The sequence below is a fragment of the Papio anubis genome, chromosome 7, assembly GCF_008728515.1.
Source record: "Papio anubis isolate 15944 chromosome 7, Panubis1.0, whole genome shotgun sequence".
NCBI classification, from domain to species: domain Eukaryota; kingdom Metazoa; phylum Chordata; class Mammalia; order Primates; family Cercopithecidae; genus Papio; species Papio anubis.
In genome coordinates this window covers 3,503,691-3,526,222 of record NC_044982.1, presented here as the reverse complement: position 1 = coordinate 3,526,222, position 22,532 = coordinate 3,503,691, and the positions used below count along the sequence as shown (strand labels likewise).

The 22,532-nt window shown below is 51.9% G+C and overlaps 1 protein-coding gene across 1 annotated transcript in view; it reads right to left on the bottom strand.

Moving 5' to 3' along the window:
* Positions 1-22,532, bottom strand: part of CDC42BPB (CDC42 binding protein kinase beta) — a 124,750-nt gene that overhangs the window by 65,102 nt on the left and 37,116 nt on the right. The window contains exons 2-4 of the mRNA XM_031667762.1: positions 12,615-12,706; positions 8,287-8,370; positions 3,692-3,787 (exon numbers count right to left, since the gene is read on the bottom strand). Coding sequence (XP_031523622.1) covers positions 3,692-3,787; positions 8,287-8,370; positions 12,615-12,706 — 272 coding nt within the window. The remainder of the gene's footprint in view (positions 1-3,691; positions 3,788-8,286; positions 8,371-12,614; positions 12,707-22,532) is intronic.

Here is a 22,532-nt window from a genome sequence, read left to right as displayed (position 1 = left end):
ATAGGTTCGCTCCAACAGAAACCTCAGAAGAGCTCCTGCTTAAGTAGAAATTGGAGTAACGAAGAAAAAATATCTGCTAACAGGGCTGAGCCCGTCACTTCCCTGCTAGTTCCCTCCCCACCGGGCCAGCTGTGTGCTCGGACCAGGCGACCCCGAGGTGAGCCTCTGTGGAGCTCTGCCTGAGGACAGCCTGTCTCTTGCAGCACTTAGAAAGTTCAGACCACAGTCTGTGGAGGCCCCAGTGGGGAGATCTCACAGGTCAGAGAAGCCCAGGACGGGCAAGACCATCACAGCCAGAGTCAGGGTGGCAGCCAACACCTCCACCTCTGGGGCCACTGTGCCTCAGGGACTGCTGGGGAAGCACGTGGCCTGCACCTCACAGGAGCTGCCTTCCTTTGTGCATATTTCCTGTGATGAGATGGACGCTCTGGTCTGGACAGCTAGCTTTTAACCAACCCACACAGGGAGGAAACGCCCTGTTTATCAGCTGGGGCAGTGACCCTGTAGTATTTATTGAGAACCTAATCATATCAGCTTCTGTCACCATGAAGGCCTACGCTCGGGCCCAGGCTGTGAGACGCAGGCCAGTGCTGTCCTGTTCACGCTCCCACCTACCCTCGCCTCCGGCACCAAGACCCCATCAACATGGGAGGCTTGGGGATGGGCCCAGGGTCGCCCAGCAGACAAGGACAGAGCAAAGACCTGGGCCCAACAGTCAGACTCCACGCCCATCACATCCAACCAGACTGCGTGTCTCCAAAGGAGGGAAGCGCCCACCGGTGGGCTTGTCTGAGAAAGGGAGGGGCCCAGCTAGATGAGAGGAAATGACAGAAGCCTTCATTTTAGGTCCTTGCTCTCAAAAGAATCTTTACCAGCAAACTCTCATCCCTTCCAAGCCTCTCCACTGCTGTCCCGCCCTGTGGAGCCTTCCTCAAGCCGCCGCCAAGGGCAGCCTCAGCCTCCCTGCCCTGGCTCAGGCACTGCCTGTCCTTCCCCGCCGAGTTTTTCAGTTTGTTTATTTGCTTGTGCACCCTCACCGTGGCCCTGTTGGCCCCTCTGGCAGCAGGGGCACTGGCATGCATGAAACAGCAAGGTCCCTGGCTCAGCAGAGCTCACACTGGGGGCGGGAGAGACCGTGGTCAGCATGGACAGCAGGCAGTGGTGAGTGCCAGCCGACCACAGGTCCCCTGGTGAGGTGGCCCGGCCAGAGGCTGCCAAGCAAAGGCCTGAGGAGAGCCGGGGTTGTGCTCCAGATGAAGGGGTGCGTGCAAAGCGGCTAGGAGGAAAGTGGCAGTGGCACGCTGGAGCCTGCCAAATGGGGAGGGCCGGCCACAGTGGGGGCTGCAGCCCCACTCTCAGAGCAGTGGGTGGGTGATATTCCCCAACTACGTTCAGAAGCCCAGGCATGGAGGTGCCGCTGTGTGCGGAGGGCAATGGAGAGAGGGGCAGTGGATACACACTGCAGGTATTCCAGAGGGAGACGCCCCGGCAGCTGACACACACACACGGGGCCAGGGAGATGCAGTGAACGGAGGGCGAAGGGCCAGGCCCTCGGGCCCCTGAAGAAAGCCGTGGGGTTGAGTCAAGCCCTTACTAGCTGAGCCCCAGCCGTGTCCACGTCTGCCTAGAACTCTAAGACGAGCAGGAGCATCCTACAGCAGCACTGGGTCTGATCAACGGTCTCCCGGAACACGGTCTGTGAGGAAAGCTAACGCGGGAGCTGGTGAGGTAGACGGCAGAGACCCACTCCAGAATGAGAACCAGACCTAGCCTGTCCTGTCATAGAACGCGGGGTGCTGAGTTAAGCCAGTAAGTTTTCAGTCAAACAGGTCTAATTTTGATAAAACTCCGCAAGACAGCTCCAATACAAACTGTAGCAGAACCCACCCAGAACCCGTGGGCGGCCAGAGGAACCCACGTTTCCCTGTCACTATGAGAGGCACCTGACACCAGCCTGCACTCGGGCCAGCCTCACAACCATAGGAAGAGGAACTGGCCTAACCCTCAACGCCCCCGCTCAAGGTGGCAGGTGTGCACCGTAGAAGCCGGCCCTGCAGACACGGGCCAGAAAGCCTCCGAGGCCTTGCCTTTGTTCTGTCATCCTTAATTTTCATGGTACTTCTACCCGGGCAACTCCAAAACCTTGAGGACATGGAATCTTCACAGGGGCTCCTAACTGATATGTCTTAACTCAGAATACACCCGGCAACACCTAACATTTTAGATGGCAGCATGCTAATTTCAGAAAAATATTAGAAACAAAACAAGAAGCATTATCTTCCTTCATACAGATCCCAGTTGCCTGTACTCCTTAGAAACTTCACTCAGTTCTTATCAAAAGTGGAAATGAACTGGAGACAGTCCACCAGGGTCCCAGGAGCAGGGACACTGAGCAGGAAGTGGGGGGCAGGGGTTTATGTGGAGATGGCCCCAGAGGACCCGGAACCTGCTTGCCAGGCTGGAGCTGGGACTGGGACACAGGGGCTGTCATCCATGTGGTCACTCTGGGCAAGTGACTTTGCCTCTGTCTGCCCCAGACACCCCCTTATGAAACGGTGGAATCACTGGGTCATTGGGAAGCCTGACGGGGACCCCTGTGGGCCTGAAATGTCCTAAGTGGTCAACAAACACCAGCTGCCCCCTCTGCTGGGCAGACACATATATGTAAAGTCTAAATAATCAGCACACCCTTTTCTCTAATCCTGGGTGTTCAAATCTCAGGGCTTTCTCTGATGCTTCAAGGATTACTCAGGGTGAATGGAAGGATCCGACACTACTCCATCTGCTGTGAACCAGTGGAGCGCACAACCCAGGAGCTTCAGGTGGACACACGCGTTGGCTGTCGTGGAAAAGGAAGCCTCAGGTCCCTGCCCTGAGGTTCGGTGACCACAGCGACCACACCCCTCTCGCCACCGCTGCAGAAACGGTGCCACTGGGAATGAGTCGGGCTCAGACCTGCCTCTCTGAAGTCTGCACGTGTCCCGTCCACCCAGAGCTCCAGCAGTGGACACTTTTAGGTTCAGGCAAACCTGGAGAGTCATTCTAGGAATAAAAAGTCCTGAACGAGGCGGTCTGCGGGCCACTCAGTGGCCGAGACCAAGGGCTGGTTTCCCCTTCACCGCTAAGTCAGCTGCCTTAGAGTGCAGTGGAGGTGAACACACGCATGGGCGCCACGAGGCCGGTCCGTCCGTCCTGAAAGCAAGCCCTGTTTAAGTCAGAAAAATACACAGGCGGCATGGAGACCAAGAGTCACCTAAAACCTGTCAGAAGGGCCTGGGGCAGCTGCCCCACTGCGGGACGACAGGAGGACTGCAGGCACGCGAGAGGCACTCCCCGACTCAGCCCGAGATGAGACGGAGGCAAAAACGTCCACATGGCTGAATCCCCACTGCGGTTCCTTATTCCCAATAATCCAAGATTCAAAGAGTTTCAAACTCCCAGCTGATTTAAAAGTAACAAACCCAGCAAACGAACTAATCAGCTTCTCTAGTGATTAGAAAAAAACAAAGTCCTTACTTTCACAGGTTCTACCTGACAATTACTGTATGAAAACAAGCCCCTCCGTTTTATCCAGTCCAATACACATTTTTAAAATGCCAGTTCCATGTTGTCTTACTGAATTTTTAGTGACAGCATAAAGGAATAAAGCCAGAGCGAATGCCCTGACCAAGTCTCTGGCCGTGCAACCTACCAGGTGGTTCTCGTCCTGAAAGGCGTAGTGCAGCGCGGTGATCCACTGGCAGTCGCCGTTCACCAGCACGTCGCGCTCCTCTCGGAAGCACGCGGTCTGCAAAGCAAGGAGGGGCGTCAGTCTGTGTTCACTGGGAAGTAGGTCAGAGAGCGTACTGCCAGTCTCGGGGTCCCTGCTGGGACAGTGGCTCCAGCCATGGTGTCCCTGCCTTCTGGGCTCCTCCTTGTGCACCACCCCGAGGCTGCAGAGGCTGAGTCATCCCTCATCCCTTCCTCTCCCGACCCCTGTGCACTTCCAAGGGCTGCTGAGGACGCCCTCGCACCCTGCTGTCCCACAGGCACCATTTCTGTGGCCAACACTTAAGATTCACCCCACCCTCATGTGGATTCCTGACTGGACTCCTCCCACCCGGCACCACCTGACCAGATCAACCTCCGCCAAGTATCCATGGCATGGGCGGCCCCACGTGTCTGCCCTCTCTGTCCTATACCCACTGTTGAGCTGCCATGCAGCTGGCAGGACAGGGCACACACGTTTGCTGAAATCACAGTATAGCGATGACACGATTGTGACAGACTCCACGAGGAAGGCCTACGGCCAGCAGCACAGGGCAAGAGGCTGCCCTCTATCCTGCTATGGCTTCCAGAAGAGTTTTAATGCCCAGGTGGCATCTCTGTTTAAAAGTCACCAGGCCTGGCTGAGTGCAGTGGCTCACACCTGTAAACCTAGCACTTTGGGAGGCCAAGGTGGGTGGATCACCTGAAGTCAGGAGTTCAAGACCAGCCTGGTCAACATGATGAAACCCCACCTCTACTAAAAACTAGAAAAACTAGCCAGGCGTGGTGGCAGGTGCCTGTAATCCCAGCTACGCAGGAGGCTGAGGCAGGAAAACTGCCTGAACCCAGCAGGCAGAGGTTGTGGTGAGCGGAAATCGCACCACTGGACTCCAGCCTGGACCACAGAGCAAGACTGTCTCAAAAAAAGAAAGAAAAAAAAAGTCACCATGCCTTTGGCAAAATTTTAACATGATTTCTTCTTTATTGAGCATAGAACAAGATTTAAACTGTCTTACATTTGAAACTTGTCAAGCTTAACAAAAATATAAGTACATTATGGAGAGCTTGCTATGTGAGGCACGAGGGCACGGTTCTGACTGGCTCTCAGCTGAGTCTCACAGTGACCTCTGAAACTTGTTTCTTCTACAAGGTTTTCTTTTCTAAACTTTAAAAAGTTTTCCTTTCAGGCTGGCCATGGTGGCTCACGCTATAATCCCAACACTCTGGGAGGCCAAGGCGGGAGGATCACTTGAGCCCAGAAGTTTGAGACCAGCCTAGGCAACATAGTGAGACCTTGTCTCTACAAAGAATCTTAAAAATTAGCTGGGTGTGGTGGCACCCATCTGCAGTCCCAGCTACTCAAGAGGCTGAGGTGGGAGGATTGATGAGCCCAGCCGAGATCATACCACTGTATTCCAGCCCATACAACAAAGTAACAGAGTGGGACCCTGTCTCTAAAACAAAAAAAAAAAAGGTTTTCTTTTAAAATGAAATGGTTGGCTGCGCACAGTGACTCATGCTTGTAATCCCAGCACTTTGGGAGGCCGAGGCGGATGGATCACAAGGTCAGGAGTTCAAGACCAGCTTGGCCAACATGGTGAAACCTGTTCCTACTAAAAAATACAAAAATGAGCTGGGCGTGGTGGCGGGTGCCTGTAATCCCAGCTACTCGGGAGGCTGAGGCTGGAGAATCATTTGAACCCAGGAGGCAGAGATTGCAGTGAGCCAAGATTGCACCATTGCACTGCAGCCTGGGCGACAGGGAGAGACTCTGTCTCAAAAAAGAAAAAAAAAAAAAAATGAAATGGTTGTTGCAGCTGTGTCCCAGTTCTACTAATGACAACATGACACGGGTCAGCATTCAGCTTGCTAATGTCCAGACATGCAGAGACCAGCAGTTCTGGAATCATCACGACCCCTCTGCCAATGGCCACAAGGGCCTGGTGAAGGGGCAACTACAAGGAAACCTGAGCCCCGGTGTGCCTGTCCACCTGTCTTCCGGAACGCACCCCCAGAAAGAAATGGGGATGGAGTGCTGAGTCCCAGGTGAGGTGAGGCCATGGGCTCAGGAGGCCGAGGCTGCCCCGGGGATCTGCGGCATCTACGCCAACGCCTCTAGGAGACACTCCCTGAAGCTCTGCCTGGCAGCTGCCCAGAGCACTTAGGAAAAACCCATTCTTAAACTAGGGACTGCCCGCAGGGTGACCTGCTGACAGGAAACTTATGTATTATCCAGCAGCTTTGTCTAAGGAGCAGAGAGAGAAACTTTTTTTTTTTTTTCTTTTGAGACGGAGTCTCGCTCTGTCGCCCGGGCTGGAGTGCAGTGGCCGGATCTCAGCTCACTGCAAGCTCCGCCTCCTGGGTTTACGCCATTCTCCTGCCTCAGCCTCCCGAGTACCTGGGACTACAGGCGCCCGCCACCTCGCCCGGCTAGGTTTTTTTTTTGTATTTTTTAGTAGAGACGGCGTTTCACCATGTTAGCCAGGATGGTCTCGATCTCCTGACCTCGTGATCCGCCCGTCTCAGCCTCCCAAAGTGCTGGGATTACAGGCTTGAGCCACCGCGCCCGGCCGAGAGAAACTTTTAATATTTTTTAAACAAGATGAAATAAAGACCTAGCCTGGTGGAAAAATTATAAACTTACACTGCTTAGCAACTCTTCTACCTACCAACCTCTTGTTTAATTCATGCTTTTAATCATTTGTAAATCAGTATTATAAAATCTAATGTTTAAAGTAAGTCTATGAAATAAAAATAAAAGATAAATTATTTGCAACTAGCACCATATTTATATCTCTTACACACACATATAGCCCATTATACATACTCCAGGATAATCATCACGACTAGCAAACATTCTTGGACTTTTCTGAGCATGCCAGTTAAACTGGATCTGCGTAACCAGATTCAAATTAAATCAGCAATATTTACTCTTTTAAAATGTACTCATCTAACATGACATTTGGGTAAATACCAAACACCTTATACCTCTCCACACTTTCATGTAACAGTAGCTACTTTTTCCCCCTAAAACTCTGCTCCAACAACATTCCCATGTTTGCCACTGTTTGGGGTGGGGAAAGGGCTGCTGGGGCCGAGGGCAGGCCCAGCGGAAGCACATGGTGAGACGACTGAGTGAGGATGGAGGCAAAGAGAGCAAAGGCTTCTCCCAAAGAAGGAAGGGAGACCGTGTGCATCCCAGAAGCTGAGAGATGCAGGGAGCCGAAGCAATCACAGGCCACTGATATTTTGAGACCAAAGTGACTGCAAAATGGTGCTAACTCTTGTCAACCAACATGCGTTCAGTGAGCAACAAATGGGTACGAGACCTTGTGCTGGGTGCCACAGCAGGGAAAGGGGAAATGGGTCCGGAGCGGAGGAGGGAAAAGTCAGAATGACAGTCACAAGGAACCGGTAACGCCCAAGTTAACAAAACCCAGGGCCCTGGAGAGATCTGGCCCAAATCAATGGTTGCACTGCTGTCGGCCCAAGGTGCCAACCATCACGGGCAGCACAGGCACAAATTCCAGGACCAAAGAAGAAAGGGTCACCTCAAATTACTAGGAGGGTGACAGTGATAAGAGGAGAGGGTCTAGAAACCCAAGAAGGAATTCCCAAAACAAGGTGGCGGCCACGTTGACAGGCGTCCAACTCCAGAAGCAAGCACTGACCACAGGGCTGAGCAGCCTACAGCCGCCGCAGCGCTGCCAGGCACAGGCCTCGCTCAGGGCGGGTCAGAGACACACGGGGCCACAGCAAACCATTGTGATGAATGGCAGCCTGCAAGGAGGGACTGCCTTCTGGCAGAGAGAGGCAGGAGTCACGGGAGAGGAGCATGATGGACGGAGCAGATCTGAAGCAGGAAGCAGCAGGTCAACTGGCCAGGAAGGGCCTGGGCTCTGAGCGCAGGGGAGGGAAGATAGAGGGCAGGTGAGGACAGAAACTCAAGATGGCCAGAGACGAAAAGCGTGGGCTCCCCAGCAGGCCTGGCCTGCCTCGGGCAGGCAGGAGGGAAACCAGGGGCTGAGCACGTGGCTATAGAGATGGGGTCAGGGGCATGGAACAGCCACCAAGAAGACTGACACTGAACTAAGAAACAGGAGCTGATCAAAGCCTGCTGAGTAGTGGTCCACTTTCATCTATAACCGTGAGGCTCCTCTAGGTGGGAATCTAAAGACCCATTCTGTATGTGAGCAGGGTCCAAATGTGTTCATTCCTCTTGTGTATGGAGCAGAATTGCAATCAATGCTAAAACTCTCCTGAAGCTTTTTATTTGCCTTTACAGTAAACAGAACCCTGCCAACGTTCTCGAGGGTGCACTCTCAGGAACGGCGTCCAGCAAGCGAGTGATCGCCGAGGTGGGGAGCAACAGGCGCCAGGAGGAGGCTGAGACCTCCCCCACAGAGAGTGCTCGCTCTGTCCCAGGGGAAGGGAGGCCCGGGGCTGTGGGGTGACTGCAGCTTTTCCCCAGCTGGCTTCACAGTCACTTTCTGCTCACCCCAAACCCCATTCGTATGGCTCTTCAAGCTCCATACTTACCTCTGCTCTTTTCAGCATCTCCCACTTGTTGAGGATTTTCATTGCATAAATTCGTTCAGTATTCTTCATTTTGACAACAGCAACCTGCAATGCAAATGTGAGTTGAACAAAGATGTGGTTCCCAGAACAAAAGGCTAGCATGCTGGAACTACACTGTAACAGCCTAGGAGCCTGCGAAACCAGCAGTGACTGAAAGCCAAGTTTTCCACGTAAATGAAGATTTGCCCTTTTATGCATCAAAACTTGACCCCACCGCAACCTGAAGGGTCCTGCCTGTACATTCGAAAGCTTCACTGTGAGTGGCGGGCACATGGTGGCTCACTGCCCTCTACTTTGGGTTACGTCTGCAGATTTCCACTTACAACAAAGGCAGAAAAAAAGTTCTAATGTTTGACAGCAGAGTAGGATAACTGTCGTTAACAACAAATGTACTGTGCATTTTAAAATAGCTAAGTGATGCTGGGCACAGTGGTTCATGCCTGTAATCCCAGCACTTTGGGAGGCTGAGGCAGGAGGATCACTTGAGGCCAGGAGTTTGAGACCAGCCTGTCCAACATGGTGAAATCCCATCTCTACTAAAAATACAAAAAAATAGGCCGGGTGTGGTGGCGTGCTTCTATAATCCCAGCCACTCAGGAGGCTGAGGCAGGAGAATTGCTTGAACCTGGGAGGCAGAGGTTACAGTGAGCTGAGATCATGGCACTGCACTCCAGCCTGGGCAGTGAGACTCCGTCTCAAAAAAAAAAAAAAAAAAAAAAAAAATTCAGCTGGGCATTGTGGCTCACACCTGTAATCCCAGCACTTTGGGAGGCCAAGGCGGGCAGACCACCTGAGGTCAGGAGTTTGAGACCAGCCTGGTCAACATGGTGAAACCCCATCTCTACTAAAAATACGAAAACTACCCCGGCATGGTAGCATACACCTGTAGTCCCATCTACTCGGGAGGCTGAGGCAGGAGAATAACTTGAACTTGGGAGGCAGAGGTTGCAGTGAGCTGAGATCGCGCCACTGCACTCCAGTCTCGGTGACAAAGTGAGACTGTGTTTCGAAAAAAATTTTAAAAACTTAAAAAAAAAATTTTAACCCTCCCCCTAAAAAACCCACCTTTTAAAAACTCAAGATTACCTCCCAAGCTTGTCTGTTTTCAACAGCCCCTACTCCCTGCTCCACCACCCCCACTCCCGCCCCACCTTCTATCTGCAGCTGCCACTGCCCCACCACTGATGGTGCCTTCTACCTGTGCCCCCCACCCCTACCCTGTCTCTTCTGTATGTGGCTCCCCCCACCTGCCTAGCATGTGCCAGTTCCGGCACCAAGAACCTTTTCTTCACAGAGGCAGGGACTAGCCACGTGGGCTCTGGAGTTTAACTCTTGCAAATTCACTTCTCTGTGGCTCAGGTTCCACCACTACAAGAGGTTAAGGGCAGGACTGGCTTCCTGAGACAGCTATGAGGACCCACGAGTCCTGACATTTAATGTGCCCAGCACAGAGTGGGGCACAGTCAGCACTCAGCGTGTGGCCACCAGCCACATTCTTTAAAGCACAACTCAAGTGCCACCTCCTTCAGGAAGTCCTCTTGGACTTTTCAGTGTCTACCAAATCTTGAATGAGCTCCTCCATCACTACCAACACCCATCAAGATGTCTGCACCACTGTCTGGCACATTCCACCCTACATAAGTCACTCACGCACAGGCCCAAGTCTCCACCTCAGCACTTCCTGTAAGCTACTCACTGGCAGTGACAGTGGCTTCCATACCTTCTGGCTGCCAATGGCAAGCAGCCAGCATGTCCCCGTGCCTGCGGCAGCCAAGGCCTGAAGAGTTCTTAAATGGCATCATCATCTACCTCCCTGTTTCTAACATCACATACCACACAGTCACATCGTAGAGTCACCGTGAGAGCTGCCATTCACCGGGCACGTTCTGCGTGCCAGAGATGGTGCTGAGCCGCGCATCTGCACCCCCGCTTCACCCTCACGCGACCCCAGCTGTGGGGGATTTCTAAAATCCATCTCGCACAGATACGGACCCTGAAGCTCCAAGGGAACGAGACCAAGGAGCGAATCCAAGAAGCAAAGGCCACGTGGGAAGGACAGGCTCCCTTCAATCAGGAGGAGCTCAAAAAACGATCAATGTTATCTTCTTTGCAACTCACACAAAACTGAGTTTCGCATTAAGTTCTTTGGCAAAAAAAGAGTACTAAAAATAACTGTAAACCATTCTGTTAAAACCATTTTCTCTCTCATTCCTTCATTTCCCTTGGTCATGTCTCTGCCCTGGTGTGCCTCTCCCTCCCTCCTAACTGCACTCTGGAAAGTCTGGCCATGGCTGACAGGCTCTGTGTGGCCTGGGCCCTGCTCACCTCCAAGCCCGCACGCCTGGCGCAGCTCAATGCTTGGTAGCAGGCAGACAGGGAATCACTTAATGCAATCCGTTTTTATTTTTAAAAGGCTTTCTCAACCAGGTACAGCGGCTCATGCCTATAATCCCAGCACTCTGGAAGGCAGAGGCAGGAGAATCACTTGAGCCCAGGAGTTCGAGACTATTCTGGGTGACACAGCGAGATCCCTGTCTCTACTAAAAAGAAAAAAGGAAAACACCTAGCTGGGTGTGGTGGTGCACGCCTGTGGCCCCAGCTACTTGGGAGGCTGGGGCGGGAGAGCTGCTTGAGCCCAGGAGTTCAAGACCAGTCTGGGTGACATAGTGACACCTCTTTTCTACAAATAATAAAAAAAATTAGCCAGGCGTGGTAGCACATGCCTGTAGTCACAACTGCTCAGGAGGCTGAGGAAGGAGGATCACCTGAGTCTGGGTGGCAGAGGCTGCAGTGAGCTATGATCAGGCCAGCACACTCCAGCCTGGGTGACAGAGCAAGACCCTGTCTCAAACAAAACAAACAAACAATCTGTCCCACCCTGGCCGGTGGTAAATTGACTTTGGCTGGTGAGGCCTGGACCCAGGGTCTGTACGAGATAAACTGGGAGCTCCAGTCACCCTGGGATGAGCCTTGGAGGGACTGCTCTCCTCCCCTATCCCTCTGGCGAGACTCATTCACAGGGATGGTGCTGCAAGAGGGGGGCTATTTCTCTAAAGTACTGATTTGCCTTCTTTCACGTCTGCACGTTGGAAAATGCATGCCCTGCGACAGCAAAGGCCATCTCGCTTCGTAGTTGTGTCCAGTAGGTTTGCTGTGGGCAGAGCACACCTGCTGCTGGGATGTGACACAGGGCGTTTTCTTGTTTGATTTTTCCTCAATGAACCAACTGGCACAGTTCCCCAGCCGACGAGAGCTTAGCTCAAACCTCGGCACAGGTGCTAAGGCGCTGCACAGTTTAAGAAGCAAAGCTCTTCTGGTGACTCCCTGTCAAACCACCTGCGGCGGTCCCGCAGCCGCTGAGGGAGCCTGACCTCTTCCTTGGTCTTGCCAGAACCATCTTGCGAGGCCGAGGCAGGTCTGTGGAGACGGCCTGGAAGGTGAGGCCACACCGTGCCACAGGCCTCCCAGGGCAGGGCTCCTAGCCCCATACAAGGGACCTGGTGAGCCTCTCCAGCTGCACCCGCATGACTGGTCCTCTTGCCCTAGGCAAAGCCAACAGGACCCAGAGCCACACTGGGTGTGTCAATGGCAAGCAAGCATAGAGCATGCAAACAGCTGCTATTCAACTCTCTCAGTGTTTTTCAGAAAATGCCAAGAAGTCAAAATTCAATTAACAAATGGAGTTTCAGAAACTATGTCAGAAGGCCGGGCGCGGTGGCTCACTTGAGGCCAGGAGTTCGAGACCAGCCTGGCCAACACGGCAAAACCTCATCTCCACAATAAATACAAAAATTAGCTAGGTGTGGTGTCAGCACCTGTAGTCCCAGCTACTCGGGAGGCTGAGGCATGAGGACAGCTTGAACCCAGAAGGCAGAGGTTGCCGTGAGCCGAGATGGCACCACTGCACTCCAGCCTGGGTGACAGTGCAAGACTCCATCTCAGAAACAAAAACAAAAACTACATCTGAAGAAACTATTTTTGGTCCCAACAATATCCCAGGTTAGTCAGAAGCTTTCGAGTTTCCTTTCTCTTCATTCTATCTTTCAGATTTTCTCCCCGGCTCCTCGGAAGGCTGAGGCGGGGAGATCACTTGAGCCCAGGAGTTCAAGGCCAGCCTGGGCAACATGGTGAGACCTCATCTCAGAAAAAGAGATAGGAAAAAACAAACTCTCCAAAAGATACCAATTACCTCATCCCCAAACCAATGTACAGGTCCATAAAAAGGTGAAATGGAAGCTGCTGATGTCTTGGCAATTTAGGCAAAGTTAACAAAATGAAGTTCATCTTACCTCACCAAAAGCACCTCTTCCAATTACTTTAATTATTTCAAAGTCTTCTCGATGAAGCTGCATTTCTTTCACCAGCTGTGTAAATGGTTTAGCTACAAGTAAAACAGTAAAACGAACAATTTAGTCTAATCAGTTGATACCCATATAAAATTTTAATTGATTGGGGTATTGCACTAAGTTATACTTTCAAAAAAGTTTATGCTTAAAAATATTTCGTACCTGACAAGTTTTGGAAAGTGAGCATTTATACTAAGGGACAGGGAGGTTGATCCTGAGCCACTGCAGTCATGCACTTGGTAACACTGTTTCAGCCACTGCAGCCATGCACTTGGTAACACTGTTTCAGCCGACAACGGACCACATACATAACAGTGATCCAGTGAGATTATACTACTGTAATTTACCGAATGTTTTCTATGTTTAGATACACAAATATGGCCAGGAGCGGTGGCTCACGCCTGTAATCCCAGCACCTTAGGAGGCTGAGGCAGGCGGATCACCTGAGATCAAGAGTTCGAGACCAGCCAGACCAACATGGTGAAATCTCATCTCTACTAAAAATACAAAAATTAGCCGGATGTGGTGGCGGGCGCCTGTAATCTCAGCTACTCAGGAGGCTGACACAAGAGAATTGTTTGAACCAAGGAGCCGGAGGTTGCAATGAGCCAAGATTGTGCCACTGCACTCCAGTCTGGGCAACAAAGCGAGACTACATCTCAAAAAAATAAATAAAAATAGATACACAAAAACCATTGTGCCACAGCTGCCTACAGTGTTCGGAACTGTTGCACCCTGCATAGATATGTAATCCAGGAGCAGCAGGTTGTGCCACGTGGCCTAGGTGCGGGGTAGGTTTTGCCATTTGAGTCTGTGACGTGCTGTTGTCATGTTCTCACAATGACAAAAGCCACCTAACAACACATTTCTCCGACGGTATCCCCATCATTATGCAACATGCAATAGTGTACTTCAGTATCCATCAGAGCAAACATCACCACTACAAAAGTCTCCTGGTCAAAGCCAACAGGTGAACACCTACTGAGAGAGCAACTGATGGGTGCCCTTAGCCCACGTGCAGGACACAAGTGCGTGAGGTGAGTGACAGCTGAGCTCCACCTGCCTGCACGTAGGAGCCACAGGGCAGCTAGAGGAACACAAGACATTCTCCAAGCCAACACTGGTCCTAAAAGTGCCGGAGGTCTCCCTGGACACCCACGGCAGTCCCAGATAGGTCCTGTGGCGTCTGTAACAGTAACATCCACCAGTCAGGCACTTTACACGGCTCTTCCCGGCCTCCTCTCGCGGACTCTCTGAGAGTAATTCTGTTATTATCCACACTTCACAGATGAGAAAACTCAGCCAGGTTTCTGCGGGCACTGGACCAGGTTGGACAGTGTCCCCAGCAAAACTCACGTCTGCTCAGAACCTGTGACTGTAACCTCATTTGGAAACAGGGTCCTTACAGACGTAACCGGTGAAGATAAGGGCACCTGCTGGAATAGGGTGGGCCCTAAGTCCAACAAGACTGTAGGGTCCAGCCCCACAGGGTCCGTGGGTTCTTCTCCTTGTGTGCGGAGACGAGAGATTGTAGAAATAAAGATACAAGACAAAGAGATAAAAGGAAAGGCAGCTGGGCCCGGGGCACCACTACCACCAAGACACCGAGGCTGGCAGCGGCCCCGAATGCCAGGCTGTGCTGATATTTATTGCATACAAGACAAAGGGGCAGGGTAAGGAGTGTGAGTCCTCTCCAATGATAGGTAAGGTCATGTGGGTCACGTGTCCACTGGACAGGGGGCCCTTCCCTGCCTGGCAGCCAAGGCAGAGAGAAAGAGAGGAGAGAGAGACAGCTTACGCCATTATTTCTGCAGATCAGAGACTTTTAGTACTTTCACTAATTTGCTACTGTTATCTAAAAGGCAGAGCCGGGTGTACAGGATGGAACATGAAGGCGGACCAGGAGCGTGACCGCTGAAGCACAGCATCACAGGGAGACGGTTAGGCCTTTGATAACTGTGGGCGGGTCTGACTGATGTCAAGCCCTCCACAAGGTGGAGGAGTGGAGTCTTCTCTGAACTCCCCCGGGGAAAGGGGGACTCCCTTTCCTGGTCTGCTAAGTAGTGGGTGTTTTTCCTTGGCACTGCCGCTGTCGCCAAACCACGGTCCGCTTGGCAACGGGCATCTTCCCAGATGCTGGGGTTACCGCTAGACCAAGGAGCCCTCTGGTGGCCCTGCCCGGGCATAACAGAGGGCTCACACTCCTGTCTTCTGGTCACTTCTCACCATGTCCCTTCAGCTCCTATCCCTGTATGGCCTGGTTTTCCTAGGTTACGAGTGTAGAGCGAGGAGTATTATAATATTGGAATAAAGAGTAATTACTACAAACTAATGATTAATGATATTCATATATAATCATATCTATGCCCTATATCTAGTATAACTATTCTTACTTTATGTATTTTATTACACTGGAACAGCTCGTGCCCTCGGTCTCTTGCCTCGGCACCTGGGTGGCTTGCCGCCCACACAAGACTGGTGTCCTTCTGAAAGGAGAGAAATCAGACACAGAGACCGAGGGAAAAAGAGCCATGTGGGGATGGAGGCAGAGATGGGAGCGATGAGGCTGCACACAAGGAATGCCAAGCATCGCCAGCAGCCCCAGAAGCTGAGGGCACAGAGGGCTCCCCCGAGCCTGTGAGGGACGTGGCCCGGCTGACGCCCTGACTCTGGACTTCTGGCCTCCAGAGCTGTGAAAGAAACATCTGTTGTTTAAGCCCCCTACTTTGTGGCAACTGGTTACATCCCCCACAAGAAGCTCCTAGAGAGAGGTCAGGTCATCTCTTCCCAGGAACACAGAGTGCGAGGCAGGGCCAGGACTGGAGCCCACACCGTCTGACTCCAGACCCGCTCCTGCCCACCACACATCCTGCCAGTTTGGCATCTGTGCAGTCAACTATCTCTCTTGCACCTGTCTCTATTTTCACCTTCAAGCCCAAATCTACACGGTTTATATTAGGTTTTATTCTGTCTGGCTGCTTTTCAAATTCTCTATCACTATAGTTTTACTAAAGGTGCCTCTGGGGGAACTGAGCAAAGTGCACAGGGCCCTCTCTGTCCTATTTCTTACCACTGCAGGAGTGGCTACAATTAGCTCCAAAATACGTGCGATCTGACACTTCCTGGGCTTCTGACGGAGTTCCATATTACTAATCTCACTAATTCTGCAGGTTTTTTCTCCTTTAATAGTCGCTCAACACTACTGAGGTTCGCTCACCACAATCAGAAGAGCCACAGAAGGTTCCTGGGGCCTGTGGGACAGTGAGTTAGGAACGATGGCCCCCAGAACAGCAAATGCACATCAGCAGAGATCAGGGAACAGAACAAATGGGGCCTCAGTTATTAAAAAAGAAAGAAAGAAAGGCCAGGCTGAAGAAAACCCTTGAGCTGCACTCCAGTCTGGGCGACAGAGTGACACTCAAAAAAACCAACAAAATGAAAAACAGTGAAGACAAAGGCAGACGAGACGCAGGAAGCAGCTCGCACCAAGGCTGTGCCTGCAACGTCCTCTCTTTTCTTTCCACATTAATTATTCTCAAGTTACCTGGGCTTCCTTGTCAAGTTTCCCCTCTGCTCTTTTGATGAAACATATTTTGCTAATTATGTAGTTTAACAGTTGTGTACACATTTCCCTCAAGCGGGTGGACACGGATGATGGGGGCCAGGCTGGAAGAGGAAGGAACTTCGTGGCAAGCCTGGGGTGAAGGCTTGGAGAGGCAAACCACAAGAGCAAAGCAGCAGGGGACCTGCGTGTGGGCAGGAGCAAGTTCCCAAATCAGCGGGCAAAGGAGAAAACATTTAAAACATTAAAGCAGTTTAAATGTTTTCAAACTGCTCTGAGAACAGTAACAATTTTGTACTGGTGTATAAAAATAATTAGCCTGGGCGTGATGACATGTGGCTGTAATCCCAGCTACTCAGGAGGCTGAGGCAGGAGAAACACTTGGGCCCAGGAGGCAGAGGCTGCAGTGAGCCAAGATCTCGCCACTGCACTCCAGCCTGGGCAACAAGAGCAAAACCCCGTTTCAAAACCAGAAACAATAAACATAATTAAGACCGCTTTAGCTATGACTAGAAAGGAAAGCCGCATCGCAGGGGTGGAGCACCCTGCTAACCACACAGGTACTGAGAGCAGGGGACAGAGCATTTAACACCAATAACCATCAACTAGGTCACTAAGATGTAAAGAGGGCACATGGAAATACCACGGAGATGGCAAATGCAGGAAGCACCTTCTGCCCTTAGGATCAGGAAATGAAAGAAGAGGCTGGACTTTTTAAAACTTAGAAACCTGGGCAAAGGGCCCTGTAAAGCTGAAACTCAGACCCCTGAGGATGGGGTGCTGCTGGCCGGCACTGGGTCTCTGAGCTCAAAGGCAGCCCCACAGGCTCGGCCCCCGGTGACTGGAAGGAGTGCAGCCAGCTGACGCTGGGCTCTCTGAGGTGACCGCGGCAAGGCTGTTCTGCTGGTGTGGGGAAAACTCCAAACTGGCACCAGAGGCCGACTGCCAGAAGGAACTTCGCTGCCAGGATGGTGTCGCTAGGCTGTCACTCTAGGAAGAAGCAGGCAGGAAGCCGCAAGTCGTCCTCCCACCTCCCAGCCTTGCAGTCGCCCTCCAGCACCCGCTTCAGGCAGAGTGCAACAGGGAGCAGGGGGCCAGAGCTCCTCAGGCTTGGCTGGGGTGTGGGGTAGAGTGAGGAGGACATCGTGGTGAGGAACCAGGTGAGGGGAGGGAACCAGGTGAGGGGAGGGAACCAGGTGAGGGGAGGGTGGTCCTCCTGTTACCTACAGGAGGACTGATCAGATAAACAACATTCAGGATGATAGGGCTGGGATCCTCACTGTCAGAAAGAGTACTTACAGATAAGGAAGAAAACGAGAATAAACTGTACAGCACTGGGATAGAATTGGAGATTATCAGTATGAACTCGCAGCTTCCATATAGACAGACAGATACAGGGATAAATGCAGACATATATGGGTGTGAACATACAGAGTCCTAGCTCTGTCTACCGAGAGTGCCTGGGAGCAGCAGCAGTTCAGCTACAAGCACACCCAGTGCAGAATGTGGTCTCTAAAGCCCATTCTCCAACATAGGACAGGGCTCCTTGGGCAACTCCAGAGCTGGGTCAGGAAACTGCAAGGTGAGCCTGCAGCAGCCAGTGCTGAGAAGTGAGGGTATGCTCAAAATAAACACAAGCAGTCACAGATTATAATCTATTAAATAAAACAGGCCTGGGAGCAGTGGCTCATGCCTGGAATCCTAGCACTTTGGGAGGCTGAGGCAAGAGGACTGCTTGAGCCCAGGAGTTCAAGACCAGACTGGGTAACACGACAAGACTCCATCTCTACAAAAAATAAAATAATTAACCAGGGTGTAGTGGCATACACCTGTGGTTCCAGCTACTCTCAAGGCTGAGGCGAGAGGATCACTTGAGCCCAGGAGGTGGAGGCTGCAGTGAGCTGTGTTTGCACCACTGCACTCCAGGCTGGACAACAGTGAGACCTTGTCTCAAAACAAAAACAAAAAACACCAGGAAATCAGGAGTCCATACCGGTATTAATGTATAGAATTTAAAAATCTAATGAGAAATGGGATATTTATATAGTTTCAAAGTACATCCAAACAAAATACCTATCAATTACGAAGGGAAAATGGTGACTTTACAGTGAAGTCAGGCAGACACCACCTGAAATCAAGCAATCAGAGTGGCCAGCGTCAGTTACGTGACAAGGCGAACCGCACATCCCACAGGACATGAGGGGGAAAACATAGCCTCACTTCTGTGATTCTCCTGCCAAAGATCCACAACACAAATCCAACCACCAGGAAACGCCAGAAAATGCCAGGAAACACCAGGCAAATGCCAGGCAACGCCAGGAAATGCCAGGCAAACGCCAAATGTCAGGCAATGCCAGGCAAACACCAGGCAATGCCAGGCAAATGCCAAACATCAGGCAATGCCAGGCAAACGCCAGGAAACGCCAGGAAACACCAGGCAAACCTAAACTGAAGAACAGTCTCAAAATTACCAGCCTGAAACCTTCAGCAGTGCCAAGGCCATGAAAGTCAAGGAAAGACACACAGCTGCTCACACAGAAAGGAACAAGGTCATGGTGTGTGTGGCTCTGCAGCGGACCCTTCCGCTACAGAGCAGAGTATGAGAAAATCTGCAATGCTTCCGTGGAATCGGGGAATCAGAAGGTTAGATACAGCAATGTTTCAGTGCTACATTGCTGATTTTGTTGGTTACGCTGTGGTTATGTAGACTATCCCTGTCTGTAGGAAATACACGCTAAAGCAGTGGTCCCACCCTTTTTGGCACCAGGGACCACCTTCATGGAAGACAATTTTTCCACAGACCGGTGGAGGAGGTGAGGTGATGATTTTGGGATGAAACTGTCCCACCTCAGATCATCAGGCACTGGATTCTCATAAGGAGCATGCAACCTAGATCCCTTGAACGCACAGTTAGTTCACAATAGAGTTCGTGCTCCAATGAGAATCTAACGCTGAGCTGATCTGACCAGAGGTTGAGCGTGAGCTCAGGCGGGAATGCTCTCACCTCCTGCCCTGGAGCCCAGTTCCTAACAGGCCATGGAGCTGTCCGTGGCCTGGGGGTTGGGGATCCCTGTGGTAAAGTGTTCAATGGCAAACAGTTGGGGGAGGACAGTTCTTTCTTCTATTATTTGCAACTTTTCTGAAGTTTCAAACTGTTTTAAAAATGTTTTAAAAATACTTTTAGAAGTTCATTTCTTGCTATCTGGAAAACTCAGAGGGGCAGCCCACTGGATACAGCCACCACCACCCCATTAAGATAACAATGGTGGCCTAGAAACGAATAGGACAGTGGCCCTGGAATGGAGGAGGATTGCAAATCAATACGTGTTGGAATTAGAGTGGACTGTGGCACGGGATGAGGAAAGAAGATTCCAGGATGTGCACTAGGTTTCTAGCCCTGGCAGCTTCACGAAAGTGGTGCTACACACCAAAGCAGGAGAGGCCAGGAAAGCAGCAGGTTGCAGTGGGGAAAGGAGTAAGGCCTGGGGCAACGGAATCCAATTACATCATGTAGTTAGTGCTACAGAGTCTGAGATGGTGAAGAGACCGTCTCAAAAAATTGATTTTTCTTGCAGGACCCTACTGCTGTTTTATATTTTCAAAAACCACCAGCTTCCATGGGGGCGGGGAGAGGTAAGGGGTGAGAAGCAGGAGAACCAGCAACAAAACCCAGCAGCTTCCAAGGGGGCAGGGAGAGGTAAGGGGTGAGAAGCGGGAGAACCAGTCTGTTGCGAGGCAACTAAAGACACAGCTTCCAGGGAGGATATGACCCATTCGGTTTTTTGGTTTGTTTTTGAGATAGGGTTTTGCTCTGTCGCCCAGGCTGGAGAGCAATGGAGTGATCACAGCTCACTGCAGCCTCCACCTCCCAGACTCAGGGGATCTTCCTGCCTTGGCCTCCCCAGTAGCTGGGACCACAGGCATGCTCCCATGCCAGTTAATTCTTTTAATTTTTGTGGAGACGGGGTCTCACTGTAGCCCAGGCTGGTCTAGAACTCCTGGGCTCAAGTGATCCTCCCACCTTGGCCTCCCAAAGTGATGGAATTACAGGCGTGGGCTACCACACCTGGCCACCCTGAAATATGCTAAGGCCCCAGAGACACGGCTGCCCTGCAGCTCAGAAGCTGGGCCTGGGTGACCAGCCAGCACTCACAAGGCTCCAAGTTGCAGCAACTGGGAGGCTACTGCCCACCAAGCCCTGCATCGCCCACACCATCAGCCACAGCGCCAGCCACGGCACCTGGGCATCATCTCAGACTCCTCCTGCAGAGCCCATACCCCTCGCCCAGCACAAAGCCACCTCTTCCTGCCCGTCTTCCTCACCAGGCTCTAAGCAGGGCTGACCGCCGCTCCCCCGGACCTGGCATGCTGACAGGACCCCTTCAGCACAGCTGCCTGTGTCTATGCCATGTGGCAACTGACGTTCACAAGGAGTCATCACAAAAGGGTGGCCTTCTCTACATGGAGGGTTTGCGTCCCTCCTAAGATAAGGATATTCAACATCTTGGGAGATTTTCCATCCAAAAGGCTGAATAAAGCTTTAGCCTTTAGACAGCTTAACTTTTACTAGTAGAAATTTTCTCCTAATCAATCTCTTCATTCCTCCTACCCCAGACCGTCCCCTAAATAACTTCTCTTGATGCCCTAGAAGACGATGGATTAATCAAGCGTAACCACCGACAAATATGAGATCCAAACTGTAAGGGAAAATGGAATTTCCCTTTAAATAGGAAAAGCTTTGCCAAGAAGAATGGCAGGCGGAGGGAGGATCTTTGCCTAAAACTGACAGAAAATCACTGTGAAATCAAACAAGATCAGAACAGCTGGAAGGAGTGCCCGGGTGGGAGGGTCTGAGGAAAGAGGACAGTGTCAAGAGCAGAAGCCTGAGGCAGGCGGGCAGGAAGTCCTGCTTTCCCCTGTCCGGCAGAAGCCCTCCGCCTCCCCCGGACGGTTCTGTTCATCCGTGCCACTCCTGTTTGGGCCTCGGCTGCTTTGTGGCCCCAATCAATACATTTGGAATTGGAGACAGTGTGACAGGTTATCCGTTACCAATAATACCTTTTACCACTGAAGGAACAGGGCCCCAAAGGCCAAGCCACATGCAGAGGACACAAGGGATGGACGTCTTGCCCCTCAAGTGAGTCGTCAACTCCACCCACAGCATGGTTCTCTCCTGAGGTCCTCTCCTTGTAACTGCCAGCTACCGCTCCAACCCTTCAGGAGATAGCAGGACCCACACCTTCCTGGTGCAGCACCGTCACGGCTGCTGGAGTGCGGGGGCAGCTGCGGGGGAGGCACCTCTGAAGGCCCAGCAAGACCTACATGGAGGGCCCAGGCCCAGAGGCCAGGCTAGAGAAGGTATGGATGTGTGCGAGGGCCCAGGCACACCGACACACTACGCATCCGGTCCTCTTGCAGACAGAGAAGGGGCCAGAACAGCACCCCAGGGACCAGGGAGTGCAGCCAGAGTGGACGGGGCACAGGCTGAATCCCCCGTGAGAGTATGAGGCGTGTGCCAGGAGTCAGGGCCTTGGCCCGCATGTGGCAGGGAATGCAGGCGCTTTCACAGTACCACCCTTGAGTGAGTTCACAGCTCCAAAGGTTTGGAATTTATGCTTACAGTTCAAGCGGCTGACGGCTGACGCAGCTACAGAAGATTAGTACCTATCACGAAGTTTTAAAAAAAGGTGTTCAAATTACACAAAATGTGTTTTCTTTGTTTCACAATAACTAAGCTCTTTTGTAAGATGTCAGAACACTGCCTTCACAAGGAGCCAGCCACAGGCCCCTCTCATCAGGAATCATGAGCCTGAGAAAAGTGACTCTTCCTAGGCCGGGCGCGGTGGCTCACGCCTGCAATCCCAGCACTTTGGGAGGCTGAGGCGGGTAGATCACGAGGTCAGGAGATCGAGATCATCCTGGCTAACATGGTGAAACCCCGTCTCTACTAAAAATACAAAAAATTAGCCGGGAGTGGTAGTGGGTGCCTGTAGTCCCAGCTACTTGGGAGGCTGAGGCAGGAGAATGGCGTGAACCTGGGGGGTGGAGCTTGCAGTGAGCCAAGATCGCGCTACTGCACTCCAGCCTGGGCAACAAGGTGAGACTCCGTCTCTAAAATAAAATAAAGGCCGGGCACGGTGGCTCAAGCCTGTAATCTCAGCACTTTGGGAGGCCGAGGCGGGTGGATCACGAGGTCAGGAGATCGAGATCATCCTGGCTAACATGGTGAAACCCGTCTCTACTAAAATACAAAAAACTAGCCAGGCGTGGTGGTATGTAGTCCCAGCTGCTTTCGGAGG